At 63.4% G+C, this 26,911-nt stretch overlaps 1 protein-coding gene across 2 annotated transcripts in view; it reads right to left on the reverse strand.

Moving 5' to 3' along the window:
- Positions 1-2,231: 2,231 nt before the first annotated feature.
- The window catches only part of Nup210 (nucleoporin 210), a 55,737-nt gene continuing 31,057 nt past the window's right edge, over positions 2,232-26,911 (reverse strand). For both annotated transcript variants that reach the window (XM_046458692.2, XM_046458694.2), the window contains exons 18-40: positions 26,769-26,875; positions 26,446-26,550; positions 26,260-26,361; positions 20,015-20,143; positions 18,483-18,610; positions 18,237-18,372; positions 17,792-17,854; positions 17,447-17,626; positions 15,478-15,558; positions 14,550-14,681; positions 14,025-14,183; positions 12,675-12,766; positions 11,182-11,356; positions 9,933-10,108; positions 9,152-9,372; positions 8,620-8,756; positions 6,846-6,969; positions 6,461-6,607; positions 5,971-6,221; positions 5,403-5,619; positions 4,563-4,658; positions 4,386-4,469; positions 2,232-3,367 (exon numbers count right to left, since the gene is read on the reverse strand). In XM_046458692.2, the coding sequence (XP_046314648.1) occupies positions 3,267-3,367; positions 4,386-4,469; positions 4,563-4,658; positions 5,403-5,619; positions 5,971-6,221; positions 6,461-6,607; positions 6,846-6,969; positions 8,620-8,756; positions 9,152-9,372; positions 9,933-10,108; positions 11,182-11,356; positions 12,675-12,766; positions 14,025-14,183; positions 14,550-14,681; positions 15,478-15,558; positions 17,447-17,626; positions 17,792-17,854; positions 18,237-18,372; positions 18,483-18,610; positions 20,015-20,143; positions 26,260-26,361; positions 26,446-26,550; positions 26,769-26,875 (3,143 nt within the window). In that variant the 3' untranslated portion in view covers positions 2,232-3,266. The remainder of the gene's footprint in view (positions 3,368-4,385; positions 4,470-4,562; positions 4,659-5,402; positions 5,620-5,970; positions 6,222-6,460; positions 6,608-6,845; positions 6,970-8,619; positions 8,757-9,151; positions 9,373-9,932; positions 10,109-11,181; positions 11,357-12,674; positions 12,767-14,024; positions 14,184-14,549; positions 14,682-15,477; positions 15,559-17,446; positions 17,627-17,791; positions 17,855-18,236; positions 18,373-18,482; positions 18,611-20,014; positions 20,144-26,259; positions 26,362-26,445; positions 26,551-26,768; positions 26,876-26,911) is intronic.

A 26,911-nucleotide genomic window follows, 5' to 3' on the forward strand; every position in this document is an offset into this window, starting at 1 on the left:
GTGAATGAGGACAACATGCCCCTCCCGGCCTCACCCTCCAGAGGCGACCAGTGTTTCCACACATTCTCTGGCACCTGGGTTGTCACCATGGGAAAGACAGGAGGAGGAGGGACACACGGGCAAGGTGCTCTCAGCTGAAACTTGGCCTGAATGTCAGCTGACACCAGATATTGATTTGGGGGAGACATTTGTTACACAGCGATAGTTAACTGATACATCGAATGCTAAGCTGTTTTACATCTCTCTTTGGCTCTGACAAAGAAATAGCTTAAAAAAAATAAACATTTGGATGGAGAGCAGATAGCGCTCAGAGGGAAACAGGAATGATCAATAAACAAATAAAAGCTCATCCCTTTTTGTACCATCAAGGAATTTAAATCACTCATAAAATTCTAATTTCCATCTACCAAACCAGTAAAGATAAACACACACATATGGCGATATTGTGTGTTGGCAAGAGTGGTAGAAACAAAATCTCATCCCCAGCTGGTGGGTGTGCAGACTGATACAATGCTTTGCAAATATGGTAGCATCTACCAAATTGGTAATGGGCATGTGCCGTGACCCAGTAATTCTACTTCTAGAGAAACTCCCGCCTCTGCACCTCTATTAGTCAGCTTTGCATTACTGTAATGGATTACCTGAGAAAACTGACTTATAAAGAAAAAAGGTTTATTTGGGCCCATGGTTCTGGAGGGCCCAGTCCAAGATGGAATGGTTTCCTGGTTACATCATGAGCTCAAAAGCAAAGAGAGAGGATAGGCAGAGTCCCACAGTCCCTTTTTAAAAAATTATTTTAATTGTAGTTGGATGCAATACCTTTAATTAATTTATTTATTTTTATGTGGTGCTGAGGATTGAACCCAGGGCCTCGCATGGGCTAGGCGAGCGCTCTACCGCTTAGCCGCAGCCCCAGCCCTATAAAATAATTTTATGGGAAAATTCTCTTAGAAATTATTTTCTTGCTGGGCGTGGGGGGCGCACGCCTGTCACCCCAGCAACTCGGGAGGCTGAGGCAGGAGGATTGAAAGCTCAGCAACTTAGCGAGGCTCTGTCTCAAAATTGAAAAAAAATAAATAAAAAGGGGCTGGGGAGGTGGCCGTGACGTGAGAGCATTGTTTCTTAGGAAAATAATTTTTCTTTTTCTTTTATTTTTTTGGTCCCAGGGATTGAACCCAGGGGTGCTTAGCCCCTGAGCCCCATCCCCAGCCCTTTTAATATATTTACAGACAGGGTTTCTCTGAGTTGCCTCAGGGCCTCACTAAGTGGCTGAGGCTGGCTTTGAACTTGGGACCCTCCTGCCTCAGCCTCCGGGCCACTGGGATGACAGGTGAGTGTCACCTGACGAAATAATTTTTCTTATAAAAACTTTGGGGCTGGGGCTGTGACTCAGAGGCAGAGCGCTTGCCTCGCAGGTGTGAGGCACTTGGCCTGGGCTCGAGGCTGGGCTGCTGACCAGGCCTCCCCGCCTCCTCAGGCACGAGGCACTTCCTGGGCCGGCCCTGTGCCAGGTCAAGGTGGGAACCTCCCGCCTGGAGGGGATGTGGGGTGGCGAGTGCAGGCGGGCAGAGGGGCAGCCCTGCTGGTCCCTCAGAGCCTCCAGCTGGCTGCTTGGCCTGGGCGCTTGCCCACTCTGACCCTCAGTCTTCTCCTCTGTGAAATGGGCCCAGGGAGGCAGTGGGGCAGCACTCAGCCCGGGGACAGACCCAGCCCAGGAGGAGGATGGTGGCGCCCCAGCCGCTGTTCTGAAGGAGGCCGTGGGGAGGTCAGAGGGGGATCCTGGGACTGGCTGCCAGGTGGGCACCAGGTGAGGACACCATCTTTCCGCCAGATGTCCACGGTCACTTCTGCTCACCGTGACCACCACGTGGTCACCTGTCGATGCCTAGCAGCAAAGAGGGTGGGGAACCAGGTGTCCTGGGGACTCTTGGCCCAGCTCCAAGGCAGGTGGAGCTCAGACCCTTGGGAAGAAATAGGGACAGCGTGGCCGGGGGTGTCCAGGCTGCTGAGTTTAGCAGGGGCCAAGCAGGCGGGGGCCATGGCGAGGGGACGTGGTCAGTTGACAGCGGAGGACGTGGTGGCAGAAGAGCAGGCCCGTCCCCCGGCGCTGAGCCGCTGGCTCCTGTCCCCAGCTGGGCTCCCTGAGGGAAGGGACCCGGGCCACAGCGGCCTGGGCTCGCCTGGGCTTCGGCGACAGGACGCGGGCAGCCCCGCAGTGACCACAGCCCTCGTGAGAACAACCACAGAACTTTATTGACTACACCAGGAGCCGGGCTCCGCGACATCCAGGTCGTCGGTGTGAGCTCAAGTATCAGGCAAGGCACAAAGGTCCCCGTCCCCAGCTGCAGAGCAGTCAGTGCTGTGCCCAGCCCCACGGTGGGCCCCCGCTGGACCCACAGAGGCTGAGCACTCAGCAGACACGTGGCCTGCAGGTGTGGCTGGCTCCAGGCGCACGGTGCACAGCCTGGATCCAGGGCCTGCCCTCCCCGGCCCCAGACCTGGAGGAGGCGCTGGGCACAGCGGGGTCTGAGCTGTCCTCTGATGGAGTCCCCTCCTGGAGGGCAGGTCCTGGGCGGCCGCCCAGCCTCCTCGAGGCCAGGGTGGGCTCGGGGCCCCCAGGAGGCTGCCCGGCCGTGCAGGGCGGGGGAGGGGATCTCAGGCAGGAGGGGACACCGCGGCGGGGGGACACTGCAGCTGGGGAACACTGTGGCTGTGTCTGGCTCAGGTGGGCCGAGGTATTGAGCGCGGCACAGGAGCAGCAGGGACGCTGGGTCTCTGTGCTAAAGGGACAGCAGAAGGCCCCACGGGGGCTCAAGGACACTCCAGGGACAGGCTCAGGGTGTCCTGGGGGGGGCAGAGGTCACGCGGAACCAGGAGTTTCTACAAAGACGCAGAGCCCGACTGTCACAGTGGCCCCCAGAGGGGACAGAGCTGCCCCGGGTGCCTGGCTCTGGGCTCTGGTGTCCAACTGGCTGGGCTCCTGGTGGCGGCTGGGGACAGTTCCTGAGGTGGGCGGGGCTGGCCCAGGCTGTCCCCGGCCTGTCATAGCAGCAGCCACAGGGAGAGTCTTCACGGGGAGGAGACACACAGGCCAGGCGCCCCACAAGCCCCAGCGTCACAGGGGGCCCTTCCCTGAGACCACGAGGGTGACAACAAACACGAGGGTGTCCGGGCTCCTGGTGGCCACACAGAGTGGGCCGCAGGGCTCGAAGGAGGAGGGACACAGCACACTGACCGCGGGCTCCTATCCACTGGGCACTCGGGAGCTAGTGGGAGGCGTAGGCTGGGCTCCAGAGCCCCGAGGGGGGGCTGCCTCTGCGACCAGGAGGCAGGGCATTGAAGGAGGCCGGAGAGGAGGCTGCTGGATCTAGGGAGGAGGGAGAGAGAGAGTGAGCAAGGGACCCTCTGGGGAGTAGACGTGACTCCAACACTCTTAAGCCAAAAGAAGCATTTATGAAGCGCCTGCTGCATGCCTAGGACGCTTTCCTGATGAGGCCCGAGGCCTCCAGGAGGCAGCAAAGGGAGATCCTCAGGGGTATGATGTGGAGAGGGCGGATGTTGAGATTGTGCAGTGCCCAACCTGTGCAGCTGTGTAGGGCGCCCCTGTGTCTCCTGTTCCTACTCAGGGGCTCACCCCCTGTAAAGGGAGCCCCTGGGTTATTTCCCCACTAACCCTCTGGGGTGTGGACAGGCTTCCAGGGGTCCCTGGGTTTTTGGAAGAGGATGTACTTCTGTAGATAGAAAAACTCTTCCAGGTGGGAAGGGGTGAGCCCACTGCAGGCTCGGCTATAAGGGAATCGTGTCACCGAGAGAGAGAGCGCGGCGTCTCCTAGGTCCCGTGTCACAGGTGAGAGGCGCGGCAGGGGCCAGGACATGTGTGGCTTCTTATTTCCAAGGAAAATGCTTCTCTCTATGAAACTCTGCCCTCGTTCAAAAAGTCCACTCCCCAGCCCTTGCCCGTGGCTGCCCAGGGCCAGGCCCCGCAGAGTCTGGCTGGGGGCCCCTGGGTGGCGGAGGGGAGCCTGCACCCAGAAAGGGCCACCATGAACAGCTGCACAGGTTGGGCACTGCAACCCCATTAGATGGTGCTCCCAGAGGAACGTGCCTCTGCAGGCCTGTGGGGTCACCAGGCCTGTAGGGCCACCAGGTCTCAGGTCCCTCGGAGACGGAGGGGTTGTCAAAGGAATAGGCTTTGCCTTTTCTCCCTCTGGGGGACCCCTCAGGACTGCCCGGACCCCTGGCCTGACTTGGGGCCTACGAGGCAGTCCCAGAGTGGACACCTGGGCCAGCGTGGGCAGGAGCCCGGGGCTGTCCCCCCACACCCCCACAACCCGGCCCCGGGGCCCAGGGACCCCCCAGCTCTGCCCGTGGCAGGGGCTACTCACAGTGGGGACTGTGCCCAGGGCTGGCTCGGGGCGTGAGGACCACGGGGCCGGCGAGCTCCCGGGGCGCGTAGACCGCGTGGTAGGCTGTGAGGGTGGGTGGGTCAGCGTGGTCAGTATGGTCAGCGAGGGTAGGGCAGGCGGCACCCCCGCGACACCCCATGGCACCCCCCGGCTCACCTATGACGGTGACGGCCGTCCCGGCCAGCAGGGTGAAGAGCGAGAAGAACAGGGCCTGGTAGGAGTCCAGGAGGTGCTGGAAGAGGCTGGCCCCGTCTGCGCGGGGACACCGTCAGCAAGGCCAGGCCAGGGCCACCCCAGGCCCCGCCAGCCCCGCCCATCTGAGCCACCAGGGCAGGGGACCCGCTCAGAGTCCACCCTGTGTCCCCTCCAGGTGGGAGGTTTCCCATGGTGACCTGGGCCAGGGCCGGCCCAGGACGCACCTCGTGGCTGAGGAGGCAGGGAGGCAGGGAGGCCAGGAGCCCAGCCTCGAGGCCCGGCCAAGTGCCCGCCGGCCAGCTGGGGAGGCCCCGTGAGAACCCGAGCCATCGTCACGCTGCCCGTGACAGGCGGCTCTGGCAATGGTGCCCGGGGACAAGAGGGTCGAGGGGTTTGGGAGCCAGAAACAGCTCAGGAGGTTGGGTCCCAGGAGGGGAGGACGCTGGCCAGGGCCCCCCGGGAGGAGGACGCTGTGGCTGGAGTGGGGGCCGTGGGGGGTCACAGGTGGACAAGAAGCCAGGGCCTGTGGGGGCCTGTGGCCACTGAGGGGACCCAGGCCTACCAAGGGCCTCAGCGGGTCCAGGCACCTAGTGACCCCGACTCTGGATAAAACACTGGGGGGGGCGCAGGGGCCGGAGTTCAGTCCTCGGTACCCAAAAAAGGTGACTGTCACCTCCAGGGACACCCTGCACCTCCAAGTCGGCATCTGACCACAGGTTTCCACTGACCCCCGAGACCACGCTGGCCGGCCCTGCCCCTGCCCCCCAGGTCCCTCCCGTGACGTCCCGTTCCGACACTCACAAGGACCAGCCCCACGGCGATCCAGCACCAGGGCCACCGTCACCGGGATGGTGAGGGCCTGGTTAGTGGCAGGGCTGGAGAAGGTCAGGGCGGTGGACAGAGGGCCCTGGCTGCCCGCCCTGGGGTCCGAGACGCCGACCGTGTAGGTGACGAAACTGGGCAGCCCCAGGGACTTCTCCTTCACGAAGGCCACCACAGCGGGGGACCCGGACCTGACCTGGGAGAGACGTCAGGCTGCAGGGACGCTCCACAGAGCCGCCGGCCGGGGGACCCAGCACACGGACAGACAAACCAACAGACAAATGAGTAATAAATAAAAATTCTCTAAAACTCTGCAAAACCAAGCCGGGCGCAGTGGCCCACGCCCGTCCTCCCAGCAGCTCGGGAGGCTGAGGCAGGAGGATCACAAGGTGGAGGCCAGCCTCAGCAGCTTAGTGAGGCCCTGAGCAACTCAGTGAGACCCTGTCTCTAAATAAAGTATAAAAAGGGGCTGGGGACAGTCACCACACGGTTGGCCAACGTGAAGTCTGACTGTGGTCCCCGCGTCCGTCCTGACCCCACCGCTCACCTCCAAGCTGTCCAGGATCTCCGCGGCCCCGAAGACCTTGACCTCGCGGCTGGACAGGTGGTTGCTCAGGAGGATCTCGGCCTGGTCAGCGTAGAGCCCGGGGCTGAAGGGCACCTCGGCCCCCACCTGCTCCATGGAGGCCTGGCCCCCGGCCACCGAGGCCGTGACCACCAGGGGCGTCCTCCTCGAGCTCAGGTGCCTCAGCTGCCCGTCGGTCAGCCTGTGCATGGTGACCGAGCAGAGGTACTGGCCTGCGGAGACAGGGGTGTCCTGCTTGTCCCTGTCCCCTACCTGCGCTGACGCCCCGCCCTGTCCCTGACTCTCCTGCGGGTGCGGCAGTGGCTGGAGGCCAGCCTCTTGTGGGCACAGGAGTGACAGAGGCCAGGCCCTGGTGGCATTGCGCAGAACGGACTCCCAGGAGGCCCCTGAGCCAGGCCACGACCACCGGGCAGCCCAAGGCGGTGGGCAGAGCCCCTCAGCCCTGGCTCACCCAGTGTGACGTCGAAGTCCGGCTCGGCCGAGAACACGTCTGTCACCGGGAGGTCGAAGACGTCCTGCTGGAACCGAAGATGGCAGCCGAGGAGGGCCTCGGGGCGCAGAGCTGGGATGGCCGCCCTCTGGGCAGCGGAGCACTCGCCTGTGGACGGGCGGGGTCAAGAGACCTGGCCAGCGGCCACCACACCCAGCCACCCAAGGCAAGGGACAGGTGGGCCCCAGGGAGGCGAAGGTGTCGGCCAGGAGCAGAGTGTCCCCTGGGTGGGAACAGGTGGCCGGGCGCAGCTCGGAGGCAGAGCACCTGCCCAGCCGTGGGGTCCTGGGCTCTGGGTGGCCTCTGGGCTCAGGGACACCGGGAGCCACCTCCCCGCGGCACGGACCTCTCAGGTTAGAGCTTCTGTCTCCCACGGTGACGGTCACTCTGGAGGCTGTGGCCCCCTGGAAGCTGGCCTGGACCGTGTGGACGCGCCGGGCCACAATCCTCTGGGGGACACTGACCACGATCTGTGGAGGGCGAGGCAGCTGGTGAGGAGCCGCCCGCTGGCCGTCCATGCTGGGCCCCCGTGACCCCTCCTGAGCCTGCGGCCTGCGGACACCCGGCCCCAGGTGACAACAGGACCAAGGCCTGTCCACCCGGCCAGCACAGCGTACACTCAGTCCGCTGGACCTCATGACCCGGCCTGCGCCCCTCTCGACCTCATGGCACCTGTGACACCCAGATGGCCTTCCTGTCCAGGAGCGCCTGACCTGACCTCGCAGCCAAGAGGACCCACTTTAGTCTCCTGACCTTTACTCGGAGTCATCAACCCCCACTGCAGGCCACAGGCAGAGGCCACACTGACCCCAGAGCCCAGGCACTGCCTCCTTCCAGGTCCCCAGGGGCCAGCTGGGCAGGGCTGACCACCACGGCCCCGGACAGCACTCCTGGCCCTGGCTCCGCCCCAGTCCGTGTCCCGCTTGATGCCTGTGGCTGGGCCTCATCCCCAGCCCTGCGCCCAGCCCCCGTGTCCCGCCCACCCTCGGGGACATAGGAGGCCCAGGTTTCCTGACAGCCCCACGTGGAGGTGCGACCCCCACCTGGACCCCCTGGAACCCCCACTGTGCTGCCCACCCCCTGCCCCGGCTCCCCTCAGGAAGGGCCGTGGGCGCCTGGTCAGCCACGTGGACGGGGTCACCCCAGCCCTGCTCCCTGAGGCCACCTGCGCTCAGCCGCGGGACCAGCTGCCCAGACCTGACGCCTCTAGGATCTGACCAGAGACCGGCCAGGCCCAGGACGTGCAGCCCTCCTTCCAGCGGCCACCCAGGGCCCTGCGCCCCGGGACCTGCCTGCCCCCGACCACGGCTGGGCCCTTCCAGGAGGCAGGACACGCCCGGAGCACGGCACTGATATGCCACTGGGGTCCACGCTGACCCGTCCTCAGCCAGAAACACGGAGCCAAAGGGTTGCTGCCTCCAGAAGGCTCCAAAGGTGACCTGGTGGCTTCGATCTGTTGGTGACGTCACATCATTGAGCTTCCCTCGGGAAACACTGGTGGCTGCTGGGCCCTGGTGCATGGGTGCTGGCACCAACCCATGTGGTCACCTCCCGTCCCCTCCCTTCTCTAACATGGGGAGACGGAGGCTTGGGGACCATGGAGGCTTGGGGACCGTGGAGGCTTGGGGACCGTGGGAAGCTGTTTCCACCTCAGAGTCCGGGCGGCTGACCCAGCCTGTGGCACCCAGACCCCGCCTGCCACAGACGGCTCAGGTGGCCTTGGTGGCCTCAGGTGGCCTCGGTGGCCTCAGGCAGCTCAGGCGGCCTTGGTGGCCTGCGCGTCTTTCTCAGATTCCCCTGAGAGGAGCGGCCTCTGGGGAGGAGGCCCGGGGGTCTTGTCCCCCCTGAACAGCACAGCATGGTCACAGGGCACACAGTGCTTCCCTGCTGTCACCAGCCACCCAGGAACGACTCAGAGTGGACGCAGGGCCACACAGGCCACAGATCACACTGTGCCATAGCACGTGAGGGACCTGACTGAGCACCTGCAGGTTTGGGGACCCAGGTCCTGGCCGAGCCCTGGACACACGGTACTGATCTAAAGGACAGGCGTTCCCAGCCACAGGCCAGGGCGCTGCTGCCCGCGGAGGGTAGGCCAGGCCCGGCGCCCGCTGCCCTACCTCCTTGTAGGTCCTCAGGTGCCCAGGGACCTCGTAGTGCACCGTCACGGACCCCGCGTCCCGGGCCATGGCCACCCCCGTCTTGGGGTCGACCTGGAGGATGCTGTCGGCTGAAGAGCTCCAGGTTCCTGGGGCACCTGGGAGAAGAGGCCCCATGTCACCCTTCCCCCCCACAGAGGACCGGCCGCCTGCGACCTCGCTGGCCTCTTCCTGGCCCCTGCGCACAAGGGGCCTCGCGGTTCAGCCTCTCTGCCCGCCTCTGTGGCCACGTCCTGGTGGCCCCTTCTGGCACACCTGCTCTGCGGACTGTGGCTGCCCAGCAGACCGTCCCCAGGGGGACCATCCCCAAGGCCACCCTCCCCAGGCGCCCACTAGGGAGTGGCCCTGCTGCCCAGGCAGGTTCATCTCCAAAGCCGACATGGCCCACGTGGCCCTCTGGTGGCCGTTCCTGACCTCTTCAGGACACCCCGGGGTCCCCCTCCCACCCTGGCAGGCGCGGTGACCCCGAGACCACCCTGGTTGGCTCTCTCACCCTCGGGGCCGGTGAGCGCGGTGGCCAGGCAGAGGACATCCCCGACCACCACGGTGCCGGGCAGCTCTGGAGCGATGGCCGGCAGGACGGGCAGCGGCACGTAGTCAGAGAGGCCGGGGTGCTCGGGGTCCCACACGCGCAGCAGCGTCAGGCCCACGCTGACCGTGCGCAGGACGCAGGTGTTGTTGGTGGTGCCCTTGGTGACCTGCACGAAGTCCTCTCTGGGGACAGGGAGGCGCTCAGCTGGAGGGAGTCCCAGGGCCTCGCGGGCCTCCTCGTGCCTCACAGGACAGAGGCCACAGCCCCCGGCCACCCAGGGCCAGCACCGCCACCCCACACCCAGAAGGGAAACCGCGGCCAGGAGGAGTGACCCCCCAGAGAAGGCCTCTGCTGTGGGACAGCCTTGCCACGTCCCCTCTGTGCACCGGTGACACTGTGCCTGCCACGTGGCGTGACGGGTGCGCTAAACAGCTGGCGCTTAGAGAACAGCTGGTGCCCGTGTCTCCTAAGGCCCCGCTCTGCCAGCTCGGCCACCGGCCGTGGGAAGCACAGGCTGCAGTGGTCACCACCGGCCGGATGCTCCCTCTGCCGAGGCTCCCTCCCCCGGGCAAGGTGGCCCCTCCCTGGGAAACCACAAGTGACCCCAAAATAAAAACAGATTTGAATTGGACAGCACTGGGTCCTGTTGGTGGCTGAGCCCGAGTCCCCACCTGCCGCCGCGCCGGGTGGAACCAGGGGCACCCCGGGCAGGGCTGTGACAACAGTGTCACCCACACCCTACCTGTTGGTGGCAAAGCTGAGGACCGAACTGTGCGCGTGGAAGACGTCTCCAGAGTGGTCGTGAAAGTGGACGGTGAAGGTCACGGTCATCCCCAGGGGCAGGGCCGCCAGGGCCTCCTTGTCCTGGGTGTGCAGGACCGGGCTCATGGACATCCTCAGGTAGGAGATGGGGGACACCTGGAGGACAGGGGCAATACGATGACACCCCTGAGCCGGGGACGGGCCTCCAGAGCGCCAGGCTTATGACCCAGTTCCCGCCTCCAACCATGCAGGCCAAGTGCCCCGGGCACCACCCAGGACACCCACGTCAGGACCTGGAGTCACGGGAGCACTGTGCTCGTTGCTTAAGCACCACCGGCTGTCACCTGGCTCTTGGGGCACGTGAGGCGGGAACAATGCCCCTTGGGTCAGAGAGGAGCCCCAGGTGACGGAGGAACCCGAGTCCCATAAATCGCAACTCAACAAATCTCTCTGGATCTCAGGCAGAAATCTCCTGGCCACAAAGCCACCCCTCCCCAGTCCAAAGTCCCGGGAGGCAGTGGCTGGTATACAGTTAGCGCTCAGCATGTGCGTGCTGAAACAGGATGAGCACTTAGCCACTTTCATGAGGTTGACAAGTATCGTGGGGGGTCCCTGGCACGTGCACAGCGTTTGGTCAAGGATCGACCTCGCTCTTCCCTGGGTGGCCCCCGCAGGGGCTCCACTCGCGGGGGTGGCCCATGTTAGGGATCAGGCACGTCAGGCAGTGTACCCTTGGGCTGGGGGGACGGGGCACCAGCCCTGGGCCCCTGGGCTGATCCAGGCCCTCATTGGACTTGTTTCCCATCTATGAAACAAGGTGGGTGGAATCGGTGACCTCTCGGGGTCTTTGGCTCCAACGGCCACACACCTGCCCAGGATTTGTCCCTGGGTGACTCTTACGTAAATCCCTACCCACGGTTGGCAGCTGGAGAGTGAACACATTTTTTTTTTTGGTACCGGGAAACTGAACCCAGAAGTGCTTAACCCCTGAGCCCCATCCCCAGCCCTTTTTGTATTTTATTTAGAGACAGGGTCTCCCTGAGTCGCTCAGGGCCTTGCTAAGTGGCTGAGGCTGGCCTCCAACTGGCGATCCTCCTGCCTCAGGCCTCCTGAGCTCCCGGGATCACAGGTGTGCACCGCAGGCCCCCGGCTGGGTGAACCAGAAAGAGGAAAAACGTGCCTCTGAGCTTTAGATTTTGTTATCCAAAACAGGGCCAAGTGCCACCCACCTTCACGGCAATGATGATGGTCTGGTTGGCCCCGAAAGGCTCCTGAGCGGTCACTTCGACAGTGGACGTCCCGATCACAGAGCCGGACACCAGGAAGCCCCTCTCATCGGCATGCACGACAGGAACCTTCTCAGGCCCCTCCAGGACACGGTAGCAAAGAGCCGCGGCACCGTCCCTTGGGGAAGAAGACATCTGTTTCTGCAGATGGCTGCGGGGGTGGGGGACGGCCTCGGCGAGGGGCCCTGGTCGATGCCTCGAGATCGACCATCTGCCTGCAGTGCGGTGTGTGCCGTCGCCGTCTGCAGCCTCGTCAGCCACCCCCAGGAGACCTAAGCCAGAAAGCCTGTGGCTCTGAAGACAACGTGGCCACGCACTCCTCAGAGTGGCCGCGGGGTCAGCGGGCGGCGGGCGACAGACCCTGAGGACGGTTGCATCAGCGACACGGTCATTTATGGGTAAAGATGGCTTCTGCAGCTAACGGTCACTGAGGTCAGGCCGCCTGGTGCGGTGCAGAGTGCGGGGCGGGGGCAGGACTGGGGCGGGGACAGGACCCGGGTGGGGACAGGTCCGAGGTGGTCTAGAGCTTCCTCCGCCTCCTCTCTGGCCTCGGTTTCGTCAGCTCTGAAAGGGGAGGCCGAGTGCCCCGTCCTATTTCTGGGGCTGCTCACTGGACCCTGCGAGGGGTCACGGACACCGTCAGCAGGCACTGAGCCAGGGGACGTCCTGTGGTGTCCTGCGCCCTCTCCTCTGCGGCCAGCCTTCCAGGTGGTCTGGGCCGCGGCTCCCCTAAATCTGGGGGCCAGCGGCTCTTACTTGAGCCCTGGCTTGGCCGTGTGGCCCCTTTCTTGGGGGGCTCCTGCAGGATGTCTGCTGTCACCCGATGTCACCTCATGCCATCCACCTCTGCCTGCATTCTTGGGGCCTAGCACAGCGCTGGGCACTGAGTTACTTAGGGCTGAACACTCTCTGGGTGTGCGTTCATAAAACATGGAACTCGGCCCCCGGGCCCTTAGTAACCGCCACTCAAGCGCAAGTGCTCCTTAGGAAAAGTGTCCCTGTCCCTGTGAGGGGCAGGTGGGAATCACGTCTGCTCAGAGCCGTTAAAGATGCACTTTTCGGACGTTAATGTGCATGGCCACTGCCCAGGGACCTCATTACAGGGCAGCTTTGTCCTTGCGGGTCTGGGCAGGGCTGCGAGGCGCACTTGACCTGGTCCCAGGTGAGGCCGCTCTGGTTAATTCATGGGCTCCGCTGCTGAGTCATTTGAAATATTTAACAGTCCAAGTTGGAACTTGTTCCCCTTTTCAACCCCGAGCTTCCCCCGTGAGTGAAAGATGTTTCTAGGCTGCGGGAGGCGGGCGGCCCCGGAGGAGGCCAGAGATGGGCAGCGGCTGCCCAGGCCCGGCCCAGTGCCCAGAAGGCCCCCGGGGCATCCAGATGGGCATGGGGGGGCAGCTCCCAGCCCTGCTGTGAACAGGAACCGGGACACGTACCTGTTTGTCTGGAGCTTGATAAACGAGTTGGGGGACATTAATATTTGTTCTGCTTCTATCTCGGGGTTCAGCAGCCGCAGCTTCTCGAAAACCTGGGAAAGTGGGTGAGCTGGGTCTCCCACGGCACGCCCGAGGCCCCTTATCCACCAGTGGGGACTGGGGGCCAGGACGAGACCAATGGCAGACCACCTGCCCCATGGCCAGGGACACGATGGGGCTGGTGGCCCAGGAGCAGCAGCTGTCTGCACCCCGTGGGAGCTTGGCCACCCACCTCACTCTCAGCCTCGGCCCCCGTCACAGGAGACTCCACAGCAGGGAGATCAGGCCCGGCGTCCTGCTCAGGGGACCCCCGCCACTGAGACATCCTGTCCTCCCTGTCGCCATCTCAGAACAAGCCTCTCTCTCTGCTGTGGCCCATCTGGCTCCCTCCCCTCTGCCATGCTCGAGGGCTACCGGAGCACACAGGGGCAGCAGGACTCCTAAGGAGCCCACCACCTACATCCCCTCTCCCCACCACATAGGGCAGCTGGCTCCCTGCCCTCCAGGCAGCTGGTCCTGTGTCATGAGGCCCCACCCAAGGCCTGACCCCTGACCACAAGCAGAGCCCCTGACCACCTAAGCAGGCTCCACCCTCCCCTGAACCAGGCTCCACCCTCCCCTGAGCTAGGCTCCACCCTCCCCTGAGCAGGCCCCGCCCTCCCCTGAGCAGACTCCACCCTCCCCTGAGCCAGGCTCCACCCTCCCCTGAGCAGACTCCACCCTCCCCTGAGCCAGGCTCCGCCCTCCCTTGAGCAGGCCCCGCCCTCCCCTGAGCAGACCCCGCCCTCCCCTGAACCAGGCCCCACCCTCCCCTGAGCAGGCTCCGCCCTCCCCTGAGCAGGCTCCGCCCTCCCCTGAGCAGACTCCGCCCTCCCCTGAGCAGGCCCCGCCCTCCCCTGAGCAGGCTCCGCCCTCCCCTGAGCAGGCTCCGCCCTCCCCTGAGCAGGCCCCGCCCTCTCCTGAGCAGGCTCCGCCCTCCCCTGAGCAGGCTCCACCCTCCCCTGAGCAGGCCCCGCCCTCTCCTGAACTAGGCCCAGCTGCTGTTCCTGGAACCCACAGGCTGTTCCCGGTCACCAGGCCTTTGCTGCTCAGATCTGCAGCCAACCCTGCCACCGGCAGAGTCCCTCGGTGCAGTCTGGCGACACCACCCTTGGACTCCCCCCAGGGTGACACACACCCCCTCTGCCCGTCCTCCCCAGGCAGGCGCAGCCCCTCAGTGCAGCGAGGGTCCCCCACACCAGGGGCCCAGCCCTGAGCTCTGGGCCGGGCCCCTGCGCTGTCTGCTGCCCTCACGGCTTGTCCCGTCGGTACCTGGACCTGGATCTCGTCCGAGAGCTCCTTGGCAAGGCCGTGCAGCTGTCCCGCCGAGGGGTCCAGGGCCTTGACCACCACCCTCAGCCCCGTGCGGCCCTTCACCCGGCCCAGCAGGCTCATGGCGAAGTTGTACTGCGAGGGCAGCTGAATGGACGCCTGGAAGGCAGAGATCGGGCTCAGGGACAGGCCTGGGGGCACCCTCTTCCCCAAGGCCACTGCCCTCGGCCGGGGTCAGATCTGCTGACCCAGGGCCACACAGACAGCAGTCACCCACACAAGGCCACCGGCCACTCTGCATGGTGCCTGGGACGCGGGGTCACTGAGCGGGGCCTGGAGCCCTGTGTGTGCGTGGGAGTGTTATGTGGGGGCTGCTGGGTTTTGTGGGGTCCCCCGCAGGGCCCACTGCAGGACGTCTGTGATAAGCCACACTGTGTCCTGCAGCGGGCCCTGTGTCCCCTGCCCTGGGAGAGGCCCCCGGGGCGATGAGGCCGCCCGCCCTCCGGGAGGCAGGCTGGGCCCTACCTCATGGTGCCGCCCACGGAGCTCCAAGATGTCGCGCTTGGTGACCGACCAGTGGAAGGTCAGGCCTGGCACCGCGTTTGCAAAGGAGAAAGGGCTCTGGTTGTTGGTGATCCCGGTGACATAGACGGGCATCTGGGGGCGGGAGAGCCGGGCCTGTGACACCCATGCACCCAGGCTGGGGACCCTCCTCCAGGGGCTCTGCCTCTCTGTCCACGTCCACCCTGTGCGGACTCGGGCCGGACACAGGTTCTGGGAGCCCTGACCAAACACCAGATAATCCAACCACTGGGGACCGGCCCGTCCCTCCCTGCCAGGGGGCTGTGCACGACCAGGTGCACTTCTGGAAGGACCCCTGGGGCTGCAGGAGGCCTGCGGACACCCCCTGGCCACTCAGCCCACGCTGCCTGAGGTCCGCACCCTCCTGCTGACCCTCCCAGGCCAGCAGGGGCCTCTGCCTGTAGGGCGTGGGCACAGGCAGCCGGCCCCCAGCCCGACTCCAGGTGGCAGACTGGGGACGCGCGGTGCAAGCCACACCCGCAACCAGCTGTGAGGGCCTGAGAACTGTCCGACCTCGCCCTGGGGATGCTGGGGACACTGGGGACGACCCCAGGTGCCTGGGAGGACACACAGGCCCCTGCACCCACGGGGCGCTTCACACGAGGGACGTGGGCACACTTAGGTCTTGGTATTGGCAGGGATTCCGGGAACCAGGCCCCTCGGGTGCCAAGGGACAGCAGCCCTGGCTGTGCACAGGACTCAGGGTGTCCATGTCCATCCGCTGACTGGCCAACCTCACAGGGCCACCTGGCGCAGGTAGGGGGACAGGCTCTGGCACAGGGACAGGGGCAGGGGCTTTGGCGCAGGGAAGTGCCCTCACAGTGGCTTCGTGAGAACCAGAACATGGAGCCCCATCCCGACTGGTCCTCACCTGGGTGCCCGTCCTCATGCGCGTGATGGGAGCGCGGATCCTCACCGCCCGCAGCTGCACCACCTCTAGCTCCACCAGGTCCTGGGAAGAGACTGGGCTCAGGCTGCGGGCGCTTCGGAGTCCCCGCCTGGCCCCTGAGCCTAGCGGCCCAGCTGACCCATGTTAGCACGGCAGGCTTGCTGAGGCCTGCTCTGTCAGCGGGTGGCCCTTGCAGGACAGGTCTCTAGGTCCTCCCAGCCCCAAATCCAGCTCGTCCTTCTCCCTGACTCAGGACACAGGGAGGCACACAGGAGCCACAGGGTGCGGTGAGAACAGACCCCATATACTCCCACATTCTCAACTCCATGCTCCTGTTGATCTGATCAAAGGCCCACTTCAGTGGCCTGCTGACCTGCGCAGCTGACCTGGGCTGTGCTCAGGCTACTAACCCCTCCAGGCCTGCTGACAGGCTCCAGGGGACCCTGTGCCTCCTGACTGCTGTCAATCCTTGGCACTCAGCTGGTCCTGAAAAGCACTCACTCTCCCACCTGCCCCGGGTCCTCCTTCTCTGGCCCATTTCCACTAAGAGGCCTGGGCCACCCGGCAGGACCACCCAGCAGGTTGGGGTGCTGATTCTGAGCTGGGGTTGGACAGCTGGTCCTGGAAGCTTTGACCAGACACAGCTCGACGTGGACGTGGGTCCAGGGGGCGAGGGGGCCAGCAAGGCCAGGCCACAGGGAGGAAGGGAAGAGGGGAGGGGACAGGGCTGCCGTCCTCTGCCTGGCCCCAGAGAGGAGGAGCCAGGTCCCCCCCAGAGAGAGAAGCCAGCAAGGCGCCCGGGGCCTCTGGACCCCGTGGAAGTTTCCGGGCGCTCAGGGCTGCCCTGCGTCTGCTGGCACAGAAGAGGGTCATGGCGTCCCCTGGTGCTCACAAAGCCTCTGTGGTCACCCGGATGCTTGGAAGCCCGCACAGAAGCTGCGGGCGGAGGAGTCCATCCGTGGACTCACGGTTGGATCAAAGTCCACCTGGGAAGCAGGATCACAGGCCCTGAGCTCAGAGGGCTCGGGCTGCTCGGAGGGGACCCGCTTCTGGGCGAGGGACGCCGGCTGAGATCTGAAGAGGCCCTCCTCCCTGGTGGCCCTGCGCGCCCACGGGGCTGTCCTCAGCCCCCAGCGCTCAGTGTGGCTGGCAGCGGGACCCCAACCTGCACCCGAGGGCCTGAGTCACCACGGCCGAAGGATGCCAGGGGGACCCAGGGCCTCGGGGGTCCCCCCTGAGCCTCTCACAGCCGTGGAGATGACCCGGCCTCCACTCCAGGGGATGGAGGTGCCCGACCCCCGGGAAAGGCAGCGGACCTCAGAGGCTGACCCCCGGCCTGGAGCCCCCCCCCAGCAGGGACAGCAGAGGCTTGGGGACGCCCGACTGTGGCAGGTGGCTCAGGGTCCCTCCTGGAGGAGCCACCCCTGACTGATTCTCAATCTGCCACACTCGGGGCACGACCCTGAGCGCACGCACACTGTCACCCACACAGTGTCCCCTCTTCTGTCCCCGGCACATAATCAAACCCCACTGGGAACGAGCCAGCAAGACCGAGAGCCCGGCCATGTCCCTGACCTGCCACACGAGGACGGGGACACTGGCTGGTCACCTTGGGGGCTCTCTGCAAATGGGAGCCAGAGGCACACAGCTGAGGACCGAGGAGAGGAGCACGCAGCGTCCACCCACTGGGGGCACGGGGTGGGGTGGTGGCCTGGCCCCACACGGAGCAGGAGACCCGGGAGCCTCGGCCTGCAGGAGGCACCCGGGGACGGGGCCCACATGGGCAGTTTGTCCCAGAAGGGGACACATAGGGACGGCAGGTCCAGGGGGCAGGTCCCCAGGAGTGCCTGGCACCGCTGGCCACACGGGGCTGTCTGGACCCAGGGCACCAACCCGCAGGGCTCCCCACCCCAGGCGTGGCCAGTGCCGGCCACCACGGGGTCAGGGATACCTGGGAGACCACGATGACCCTGCCGGTGTCCGCGTCCGCCGCTTGCACGACGCCCGACACGGTGCCGCTGCCCACGGCCAGGCCACGGACCAGCCCTGTGCTGCCCACGGTGGCCACGCTGGCGTTGCTGACAGAGAAGAGGATGTGGGACTGCGGCTGGGGACCGCCCTCGGAGGTGACCTGCGGGGCAGACACGTGGCTTCGTGGGCACCTGCACCGCGCGTCAGGAACGTCCACCCTCGGGCCAGCAGAGGCCACAGGCGGGCTTGTCCTGAGCCGGGAGGGTGGCCTCCTTGCTGGGACCCACTGGGGATACGAGTGGGAAGGACAGGCCTCGGCTCCTACCTGCATCGTGGCCCCGATGATCAGCGTCACCCTCCTGGGAATCAGCCTGAATGGGGGGAAGACCTGAGGGGACGGGAGAGGACGGGTGGGCCACATGGGGCACGGCGCCCAGGCCTCAGGAGCTGGTGGGCAGAGGTCAGGCGGCGATGCTGGACAGTGGACGGCAGCCATGGGTGGCCACGGGGGCCTTGGTAGGACACGCCTCCTCTGGCCCAGGACAGACCCACAGAGCCCAAGGCGGGTCCTGTGACGGGGACAGCAAGCCCTCGGGGGCTCACACATGTCACCGTCTGCCACCTCTGGCTCCTGAGGTCCCCGACGTCCCTCCTGATCCCTGAGGACGTGAGGAGCCCAGCAGCCATCTACTCCAGCGTCCTCAGGGTTTCTGAGGTGTAAAAAGGGGCCGAGGGGCAGACCCCAGAGGGCGTGAGAAGGGCCGGTTTACTTCAATCTGCTGCGGGGTCGAGCTGATCCTCTGTCCGGCGGTATCGGTCACGCTTGCGGTCAGGCTGGTCTGGCCGATGGCCGTGCCGTGCACCAGGAACGCAGCCGTGTAGCTGTCCAGGGCTTCGTCCAGGGCCCTGAAACAGATGGGGCGCTGGGTTCCACCTCCGGGTCAGACCTGGCAGGGAGGGCGCAGTCGGGCCAGCACTGTCCCTGAGAAGCCCGCCTGACCCCCAGGAGGACTCACACCAGGGTGATGATCTGGGAGGCCGCCCGCAGTTTGAGGTCCATGAAGGCAAAGTACTTGGCCAGGAAAGGCTTCTTGTAAAAGTCCAGCACTCGGACGTGGGCCTTGACCGTCTTCCCAATCTCCACCTGCGTCGGGGGGACAGAGGCGTGAAGGACCAGTTCCCTCAGGTGGGGACAGTGACCTCAAAACCAATGCCCTAGGAGCTGGCGATGAGTCGCCCAGGATGACCTCACTCTGGACCAGGTCAATCAACAAATGAACACCAATTAAGTACTTACTGTATACAACAGGACTTGGGGACACTAAGAGACATGAATTCCACTCCCTACTCTTAATGGATGAACCACAGAATCCCGAAAATAAGGTATAGCTTAGGCCAGACGCGGTGGCACACGCCTGTCATCCTAGCAGCTCGGGAGGCTGAGGCAGGAGGATCGCGAGTTCAAAGCCAGCCTCAGCAACAGTGAGGCCCTAAGCAAATGAGTGAGACCCTGTCTCTAAATAAAATACAAAATAGGGCTGGGGATGCAGCTAAGGGGCTGAGTTTCCCTGAGTCCAATCTCTGGTACCCCCATGCAAAAAGAAAAAAAATATATATAGCTTATAACTCCATCATGCATTCAACAGGAGCTCAATAAGTGCTCACCAACTGAACAGTTCACATCTGGCAGTGCATAATAGCAAGTGGGGGTTGGAAATGCTTAGCAAAGAAAAAGGAGTCTAGTAAGCAAATGAGCAGCAGAAATCAGATTATGGGAGGAATATTTAAGACCCGGTCGGGAATGTTAGCTCTTTAGCTAATGATACTTTGTAGGTTAGTAGCCTAAGCTGCCTGAACATTTGCCTTTTAATTACCAACCATTATACCCACTGGGTCAAACAAGAGGCTGACAGCACCCCCCTGGAAGCCTGGCGTGGATTACCTCTGATATTTGAAGTCATAAAAATTTCCTGATGAGCTGGGTGCCTGTAATCCCAGTGGCACGGGAGGCTGGGGCAGGAGGATCGTGAGCCTCAGCAACAGCGAGGCCCTAAGCAACTCAGTGAGGCCCTGTCTCTCAATTAAATACCAAAAGGGCTGGGGACGGGGCTCAGGGGCCGAGTACCCCTGGGATCAGTCCTGATACCAAAAAATAATAATAAAAAAAGAAAAAGAAAAAATTTCCTGATGAGGCCAAAGAAAACCCAGATCTATTATTTACCATTTTGCAAGAGCAATTGGAGGCCCTGAGCTCTCCCCAGGGTGGTGAAACTCCAGAGGAGCACAGCAGCGCCGGGGGTGGGGGGCCCGGCTGCTGTGTGACCTACGGGCGCTGGAGGACACGGGTCCCAGGCCAGGCTGGCTTAGCTGACCTCGACAGGGTCTGCGGCTGAGCCCCGCGGATGTCGGCTGGACGAGGAAACCGGACAGCAGCGGAGATGCTGCCCCTCCCCGTCCAGCCAGGGAGCTCAGAGCAGCCCAAGGGCAGGAGGGACGCGGCAAGAAGTGGGAAGGCCAGCTTCAAGGCCACAGGGACGAGTCCACTGACCTTGTCGACCACGCGGACGTACAGCTCGTGGATGTCCGAGACGTGGACGGTGGCCTTGGCCGGGGCCAGGAAGGGCAGGCACAGGTCATGGATCAGGACGGTGGCCGAGCCTGGCAGCAAAGGGTGCACCTGCAAGACGCGGGGTGGGCGGGGTCAGGCCCCCACCTCTGGGGTGCCGCTGCCTGAGACCAGCGTTTGGAGGCAGTGGAGAAGGACATCCACAACCCAAGGGGTGTTCTGTCCACTTCCGAGGGCCCCACGGCCAGCCAGCAGAGGAGCTGGGGATGTAAAATGTCCGTGCTGGATCTCAGAGAGAGCGTCTATCTCAATTTTGTCCATTTTACAAAGAGAAGAAAATGGAAGCTGCTCAGAGAGGGGCAGCGGGCGGCCTTGGGACACACAGCAACCTGAAGGCAGAGTCAGGATTTAACCCCAGGAGGCCAGGTCCTGTTCTGGCCGTCTGTTTCTGCGACTCCATGGGGCGAGGCTGCCAACCAGGAGCCGGCAGAATAGGAGACAGGTGCTTTCAAAAGTGAGTTCTAAGAAACCCCCATTAGAGCTCACAGCATCACAGAACCTGGGGACCGACCCCAGAGGTCACTCAGGCAGATGCTCCTAGAGGCTCATCCATCCCTACGCCCTGGCTTTGCTTGAGGTAGTGACCACAGCAAATGCACCAAGTGAAGGAGCAAACCTGAGCTGGTGTTTTCTGGACTTTTAGCTGCCAATGTCCCCATTTTAACTCTTCTCTCCCAACCCCTTCCAGGGACCCCACTTTCTACAGAATCTCCCCCCTAACAAACGGCACCCCAGTCTCTCTCTTGTGCTGCCAGATGATGGGCATCCCCACACTGGACGTTTCTCGGCTGAACATGGACCAGCTGCAACATGTCATAGTGCTTAGGCGAGTATTTCAACTGGGGGTTTTCGGTTGGGGCGGGCAGGGCCAAGGGGGGTTGCGGCCCGTCTCTAGCTCACTTTGCTTCCTGCTCTTTGGGATCCCCTACTCAGGGGAAGGGCGATGTGCACAGCGAGCAGGTCAGTATCTGCTAAGAGGACTTTCAGTACTAAGAATCTGGAGGGGGAAAAAATCAGGCTTTGGACTCAAAAGGAGACAAGCAGCCACGATCATATCGCACCCTGGTTAAAACACATCCATGGCTTTCCAGGCCTCTGAGGTTGAGCCCGAATCCTTAACGTGTCCTACTAGAGACTGCAGTGGCCAAGGCCACAACCCCCCTTGGCCCTGCCTGCCCTGACTGAAAACCACTAAGTTGAAATACACGCCTAAGCAATATGACACTCGCAGAGCCACAGTCTCACTGCACCATCCCTCACAACCACCAAGCCCCAGCCACATCAGCCTTCTCTCCTGTCCTCACACTCAGCAGGCTCCTGCCTGCTGCTGTGTAGACCTTATAGTCCACCTTGAAGATCTGGGATACAGCCAGGCATGGTGGTGCATGCCTGAAATCCCAGCGGCTTGGGAGGCTGAGGAAGGAGGATCGTGAGTGGGAGGCTGGCCTCAGCAAAAGAGAGGCACTAAGCTCTTCTCCCTTTAGCTGTGCCTTCTGGCTCCAACTCAGCCTCCACCCTGTACAGGGGAGGCCCTTCCATTACTTTGCTGACTTCTCCCAGGGGCTCCTGTCACCGTCTCTAACACAGCCTTAGCAGGGAGTACCGCTCAGCATCTCCTTCCCCTCCTGGCCTCTCTGCCCTATGCTGGGCCTGGCGCCTGGCACAGCCTGGACACTGGGAACCTCCCTCATCAGACGGAGGCACCGAGGGATTCTCCAGACGCACAGACACCTGGTCCTTGAGCCAGCCTGGCTGTCCAAAGACTGAACCCGCCTAGTGAAGACGTGGAACTTCCGGAAAAATCCCCGTGCACCCTCATACATGCAAGAAGTGCTCCCCATCGGGGCTCCTGGTGCCAGCAGAGTCGGGGGATGCCTGTGGCAGCCAGGACAGAGGTGTCGGGCGGAAGGACGGGCGGCCCGTGGGGAAGTCCAGGGGGTACATCTGCCCCCCAAGGAGAGCCCATTGGGAACCGCAGAGAAGAATGAGAAGCTTCAATTTTTGCATGTTTTAAACAGAGGCAGAAAAGGGCAGTGGGAAGGTCACTGTCCCTCCCGCTCAGCTGCCAGAGGGTGGACATGTGGCCACCTTCTGGAGGCTGGCCTGCCCCGCGTCTGGGGTGCCCTGGCTCCCTTCACCTGTATGATGACGCTGGGGCCTCACAGGCCACGTTGGGTACAAACTGGTGGCCATGGGGACCTGCACCGGACCCTCCCAGGGCCACGTGTGGCTCACAACCCCTGCTTCTCATGGCCTGGGCCCTGGGCTCCTCGGCCAAGCTGGAGGGACAGAGTTGGGGACCAGCCAGGCCTGGAGTGAGCCCTGGATTCCAAGAGCTGGAGTGTCACCCGAGGACATTGGCTGACGGAGCCCAGGGCAAACTCGTGTCACCGGTTTGCAGGTGACGAATGCAGTGCTGTCCTGAAGAACCAGTTGCCATCCCAGGCCCCACCTCCTCCCCAGGCCCCGCCCTGCTTTAAAGTCCCCCGATAGGTGGCCTTCGCAGAGACCAAGGACACGGGGATATCTCTGCCTCTCCACGGCCGTGGGCTCCTGTTCTCCGCAAGCCTGTGCAGGCTCCGTGGTGGGCCAAGAATGTGGGACGGAGGGGACCGTGTCCCTTCCTGTGCCCCATGAGTCACACTCAGCCCAGAGGACGACCTTGGCTCGCGTGACAATCTCAGGCTCTGAGGCGAGTCCTGGTCTGGGTGCTGGGCACGTGCCCCTCTGTCCACAGACCTGCATCACAGAGAAGTAGGGCCACCTGAGCTCAGGCCCAGCTGCTGCCACCGCTCCCTGCCTGGTCCCCAGCCTGCGTCCGCAGCCTATGTCCCCAGCAGCAGTGGCACCAGGCCCTGAACTGCTTCCCAGGACCTAGGAGACAGCGAGAGGCACCACCGTGTCCCCTGCTGCCCTGTCAATGTCATCCCACACCCAGCAGAACCCCTGGCCTGACAGGCATGCCACACCACAGAAGGGACACGGCAGAGAGAAGTGGCAGTCGCTCAGGTGGCAGGGGACGCTTGGCCCTGCTCCTGTGACCACGCAGCCTCGGCTGGAGGGCTCACCTTGACCCGCCAGGATATGTCAGTTGGAGAGGGACCCGAGCTCACGTCAGGGAAGTGCCCCTCTGTGCGCCTGCTGGACACGGGGCCGAGTGGCCGAGCTGGCCGTGGCCTGCACAGCCTGGCTGCCCCGAGCACAGGACAACAGGTCCTATGCCTCCCTTCCAGGGGCCCAGGGCTGTCCCTGAATCCTCAGTGTCCAGGAGGAAGAGGAAGTGTCCCAGCAGGGGTGAGACCCAGCAGGTCTCCGAACTAGCAGCTGAAGACCAAGGAAATGTGTGAAGTGTCCTCTGGAGGAGGCTGGGAGGACCTGCAGACGGTCAGCACTGCAGGGGACATCCCTCCCGGGGTCACAGGGGCCCACAGGGCAGGGCCCCGTCTCCCTCTAGAGCCTCAAGAGTTCCTGCAGGAGGAGGAGGAGGAGAGCAGAAGGAGGACGAAGAGGAGGAGGAGGGGGAGGGGGAGGAGGAGGAGGAGGAAGAGAAGGAGGAGGAGGAGGTTGTTCCTGGGAACTTCTGGGGATGAAGCCGTTCTCAGGGGGCCTGCCTCACAGGTTATTCTGCCAGAGGGCTGGGTGGGCCCACCCTGGGGTCCTGCCTGCAAGGGGACACTGTTCCCCTCAAGATCCCACAGAAGGGAAGACACAGGGACGGCCCAGTGACCAGTGCATGTTCCAGGGACAGGCGGCTAGGGCTCTGCGGCGACCTCTCCCCTCAGCCTCCTGACGTAACGGAGACAGGCACCAGCTGCCTACATCTCCGGGCTGACTGGGAGGGATTTTTCCTTTCTTTTTCAAAATTTTCAAAAATACTTAATTATTTTTTTTAAATGACGATGTGGCCCAGTGGCAGAGCGCTTGCCTAGCATGCCTGCAGCCCTGGGTTCCATCCCTGGTACCAAAAGAAAAGAGAGAAAGAAAGAAAATGGAGTCCTACCTCACCCCACAAACGCAACGTTTTGTTTCAAAGACTGAAGTGCAAGAGCTGCAATTTTAAGTCTAGAAGAAAACATGGATCTTCACGACCTCGATTTTTAACAGATTCTTAGATCTCACATCAAACACAGGAGCAAGGACACAAGGAAACAGAGACACCGCACCCCTCAAAATGAAAGCCGTGAGCGCAAAACCATGCTACCGAAAAATCAAAAGATGACCTAAGGAACAGGAGACAGAGGGCTGGTGTCATCAAGAAAGCGTGACAGTAAACCTGGGGCTGGGGCTGAGCCGCAGGGCCTGGCCCAGCATGTGGGAGGCACTGGCTCGATTCCCAGCACGGCCCCTGAATAAGTAAAGATCCATCAACAACTAATAAAAATATCTTTAAAAAGGATGAAATATGGGCCCAGGATCTGAGCAGACATTTGTTTAACAAAGCCACAGACACACACGCGTGACAAGCACAGGAACAGTCACCACACCATCAGCCATCAGGCAGATGCCAACTGTCACCGTAGTGTGAAACCGCTGTCCAAAGATGGCTAGAACTTAAGTCTGATAAGTACAAGTGCTGACAAGGACGTGGGCAGTTGGGGCCCTCACGCAGGTAGGGGACATGAGGAGCCGGGGCCCTCCCTAGGCTCCGCCGCAGGAACGGGGTTGCTGAGCCACTCAGAAAATCCGCCAGGCAGTTCCTGGACAGGTTCCACAGTCCCTGCAGACTCGGGGACCGCATTCCTGGGTACAGGGACGACAGAAGCGAGAACGGTCACTGAAGTTGGGCCTTGTGAGACAGCGGGTGACGACAGGAAGGTGGTGGCCACAGGGCCCCGGTTTCTTTGGGAGATAATGACAACGCTCTCGACACTGACCGTCGTGGTGGCCGGGCCTGGGTGTGGACACTGAAATCCACCGAGTCCCACCTTCAGGGGAGCGACACCCACGGTACCCGAGTCGCACTGCCGTCTAGATGTCACCGAGTGACAGGAACCAGCCAGGGGCACGGTGCAGCCCCCAGGCCCTCCCTGCTCCTCGAATTGCCTCCGTCCCATCACCTAGCACCAAGGTCACACCCAGGTCCCCTTAGGTGACACTTCCAAGTGTGTCCCTGACAGTGACTCGTGCCCCTCACTTTGTACCTGTCCCAGCCCACAGGCCGTGACTTGGGGACCCCCACGTTGAGACGGTCAGGAGGTGAACGGACTGCGGGGCTCACTGGACACCGCCCACGGTGACACGTGTGATCACTGGTGACACCACGGATTCCCTGCGGCAGTGGGCGAGGCCACCCGCGGGCAGACGGCTCAGCCCCTGGACGCAGGCTGGGTCTGGTCAGCTAATGGCCCAGGAGGGCTGCCTGCTTCCCCAGGCCAGGCCCAGGGCAGGGGCCAGCGGAGGACTGCAGGTGGCCCCCAGCCAGGTGCCCACCGCTGGGCCAGGGCCCCGGGAGTTGCACCAGCACCCACACCAGGTGACCACCCTGGCCACCTTGAGGTCCGGGGCCCAGTCCTGGTGGTGGCTGCCCTGTCCACCAGTGGGAACCACCCCTTGGAACAGGGAGAGCAAGGCCTGGGCTCCGAGTGGCCCAGAGGCAACCGGCCAGCTGTCCCTCAGCGGCGCTGCCTGGCTGGACACCCCTGCTGCGTCCCCTCGGGCCGCCCTGTGTCTGACTCACTCAGCAGGAAACGGGCTCCTTCTAGAGAAGGTTTGGGCCCAGGTGACGCCCGCCTGTCACCTCAGGACTTGGGAGGCTGGGGACGGAGGATGGAAAGTTCGAGGCCAGCTGGGAAACTCAGGAGGACCCTGTCTCAAAATAAGGACCACGAAGGGCTGGGGATGTGGCCCGTGGCAGGGACCCCAGAGACGTGGGGACAGGGAGCAGCAGGTGTGTCCTGGGTCTGAGAGGCATGATGGCTGCTAAGGTGCTGCCCGTGTGAGGATGTGTCACTCTCAGCAGGACACTGAGGGACACCACTGCTGACGGACAGGGCACGCAGCTGTGGACACGGACTAGAGATCCCCAGGTGGCCTGGCAGTGACAAAGGTCCCAGAGTGACCCAGACGCACTGGCGCTGCTCAGTCCCAGCTTTGGGAACGATCGGCCATCGAGCCCAGGGGACGGCCCACTGAGGAAGCCACCCCGTGCCGGCCGAGGCCCCGCTCACCGTGGCGATGCCCCTGGCCTCCTGGTAGGCCACCCTGACCACGTTGGCAGCGCTCGTGTTGAGGAAGAAGTAGCCGGAGCCCTCCTTGACGTGCAACTCCGCCTGGGGACGAGAGGCCAGGGGCAGCGGTCAGGCGGGGCCAGGGCCCAGGGTCTCCCGGGGGGGCGGGGCTGGCAGGGGGCCCACCTGGACATCAGGGTGGTTGTAGAGGGTCACCACGTCCGGATCCACACGCACGTCCTCCACCAGGACCAGCTCCACCGAGGCGGACACGGGCGCAGGTGGGCCAGGCTGCAGGGACAGGGCAGGGCCATCAGACCCACAGGCCACCCCGGGGACAGGGGCGGGATCCCAGTCCTGGCATTGCCCCAGGCCCCCGTGATGTCCAGGACACACACTGGGCCCAGGGCAGCCACCTTCCCATGAGGCCCCAGACCCCACAGCTGGGAGGAGCCGTTCCCGGTGCCCAGCGGGCAGCTGTCCACCCCCACGGGTGGCTCTGGACATACCAGCGGCTTCACTCTGGCTGCACTGAGGTGGGACAGCTGGTAGCCGGTCACCATGGCAGAGATGGCGGTGGTCCCCGATGCCTCATGGACAGCAATGGCCTGCAGACCTGGGTCCAGAGGAGGACACCGACGTTGGGCCTCTG

The sequence above is a fragment of the Marmota monax genome, unplaced genomic scaffold (genome assembly GCF_021218885.2).
Source record: "Marmota monax isolate L192 unplaced genomic scaffold, Marmota_monax_Labrador192_F-V1.1 WCK01_AAM20220418_F8-fsc00370, whole genome shotgun sequence".
Taxonomy (NCBI): domain Eukaryota; kingdom Metazoa; phylum Chordata; class Mammalia; order Rodentia; family Sciuridae; genus Marmota; species Marmota monax.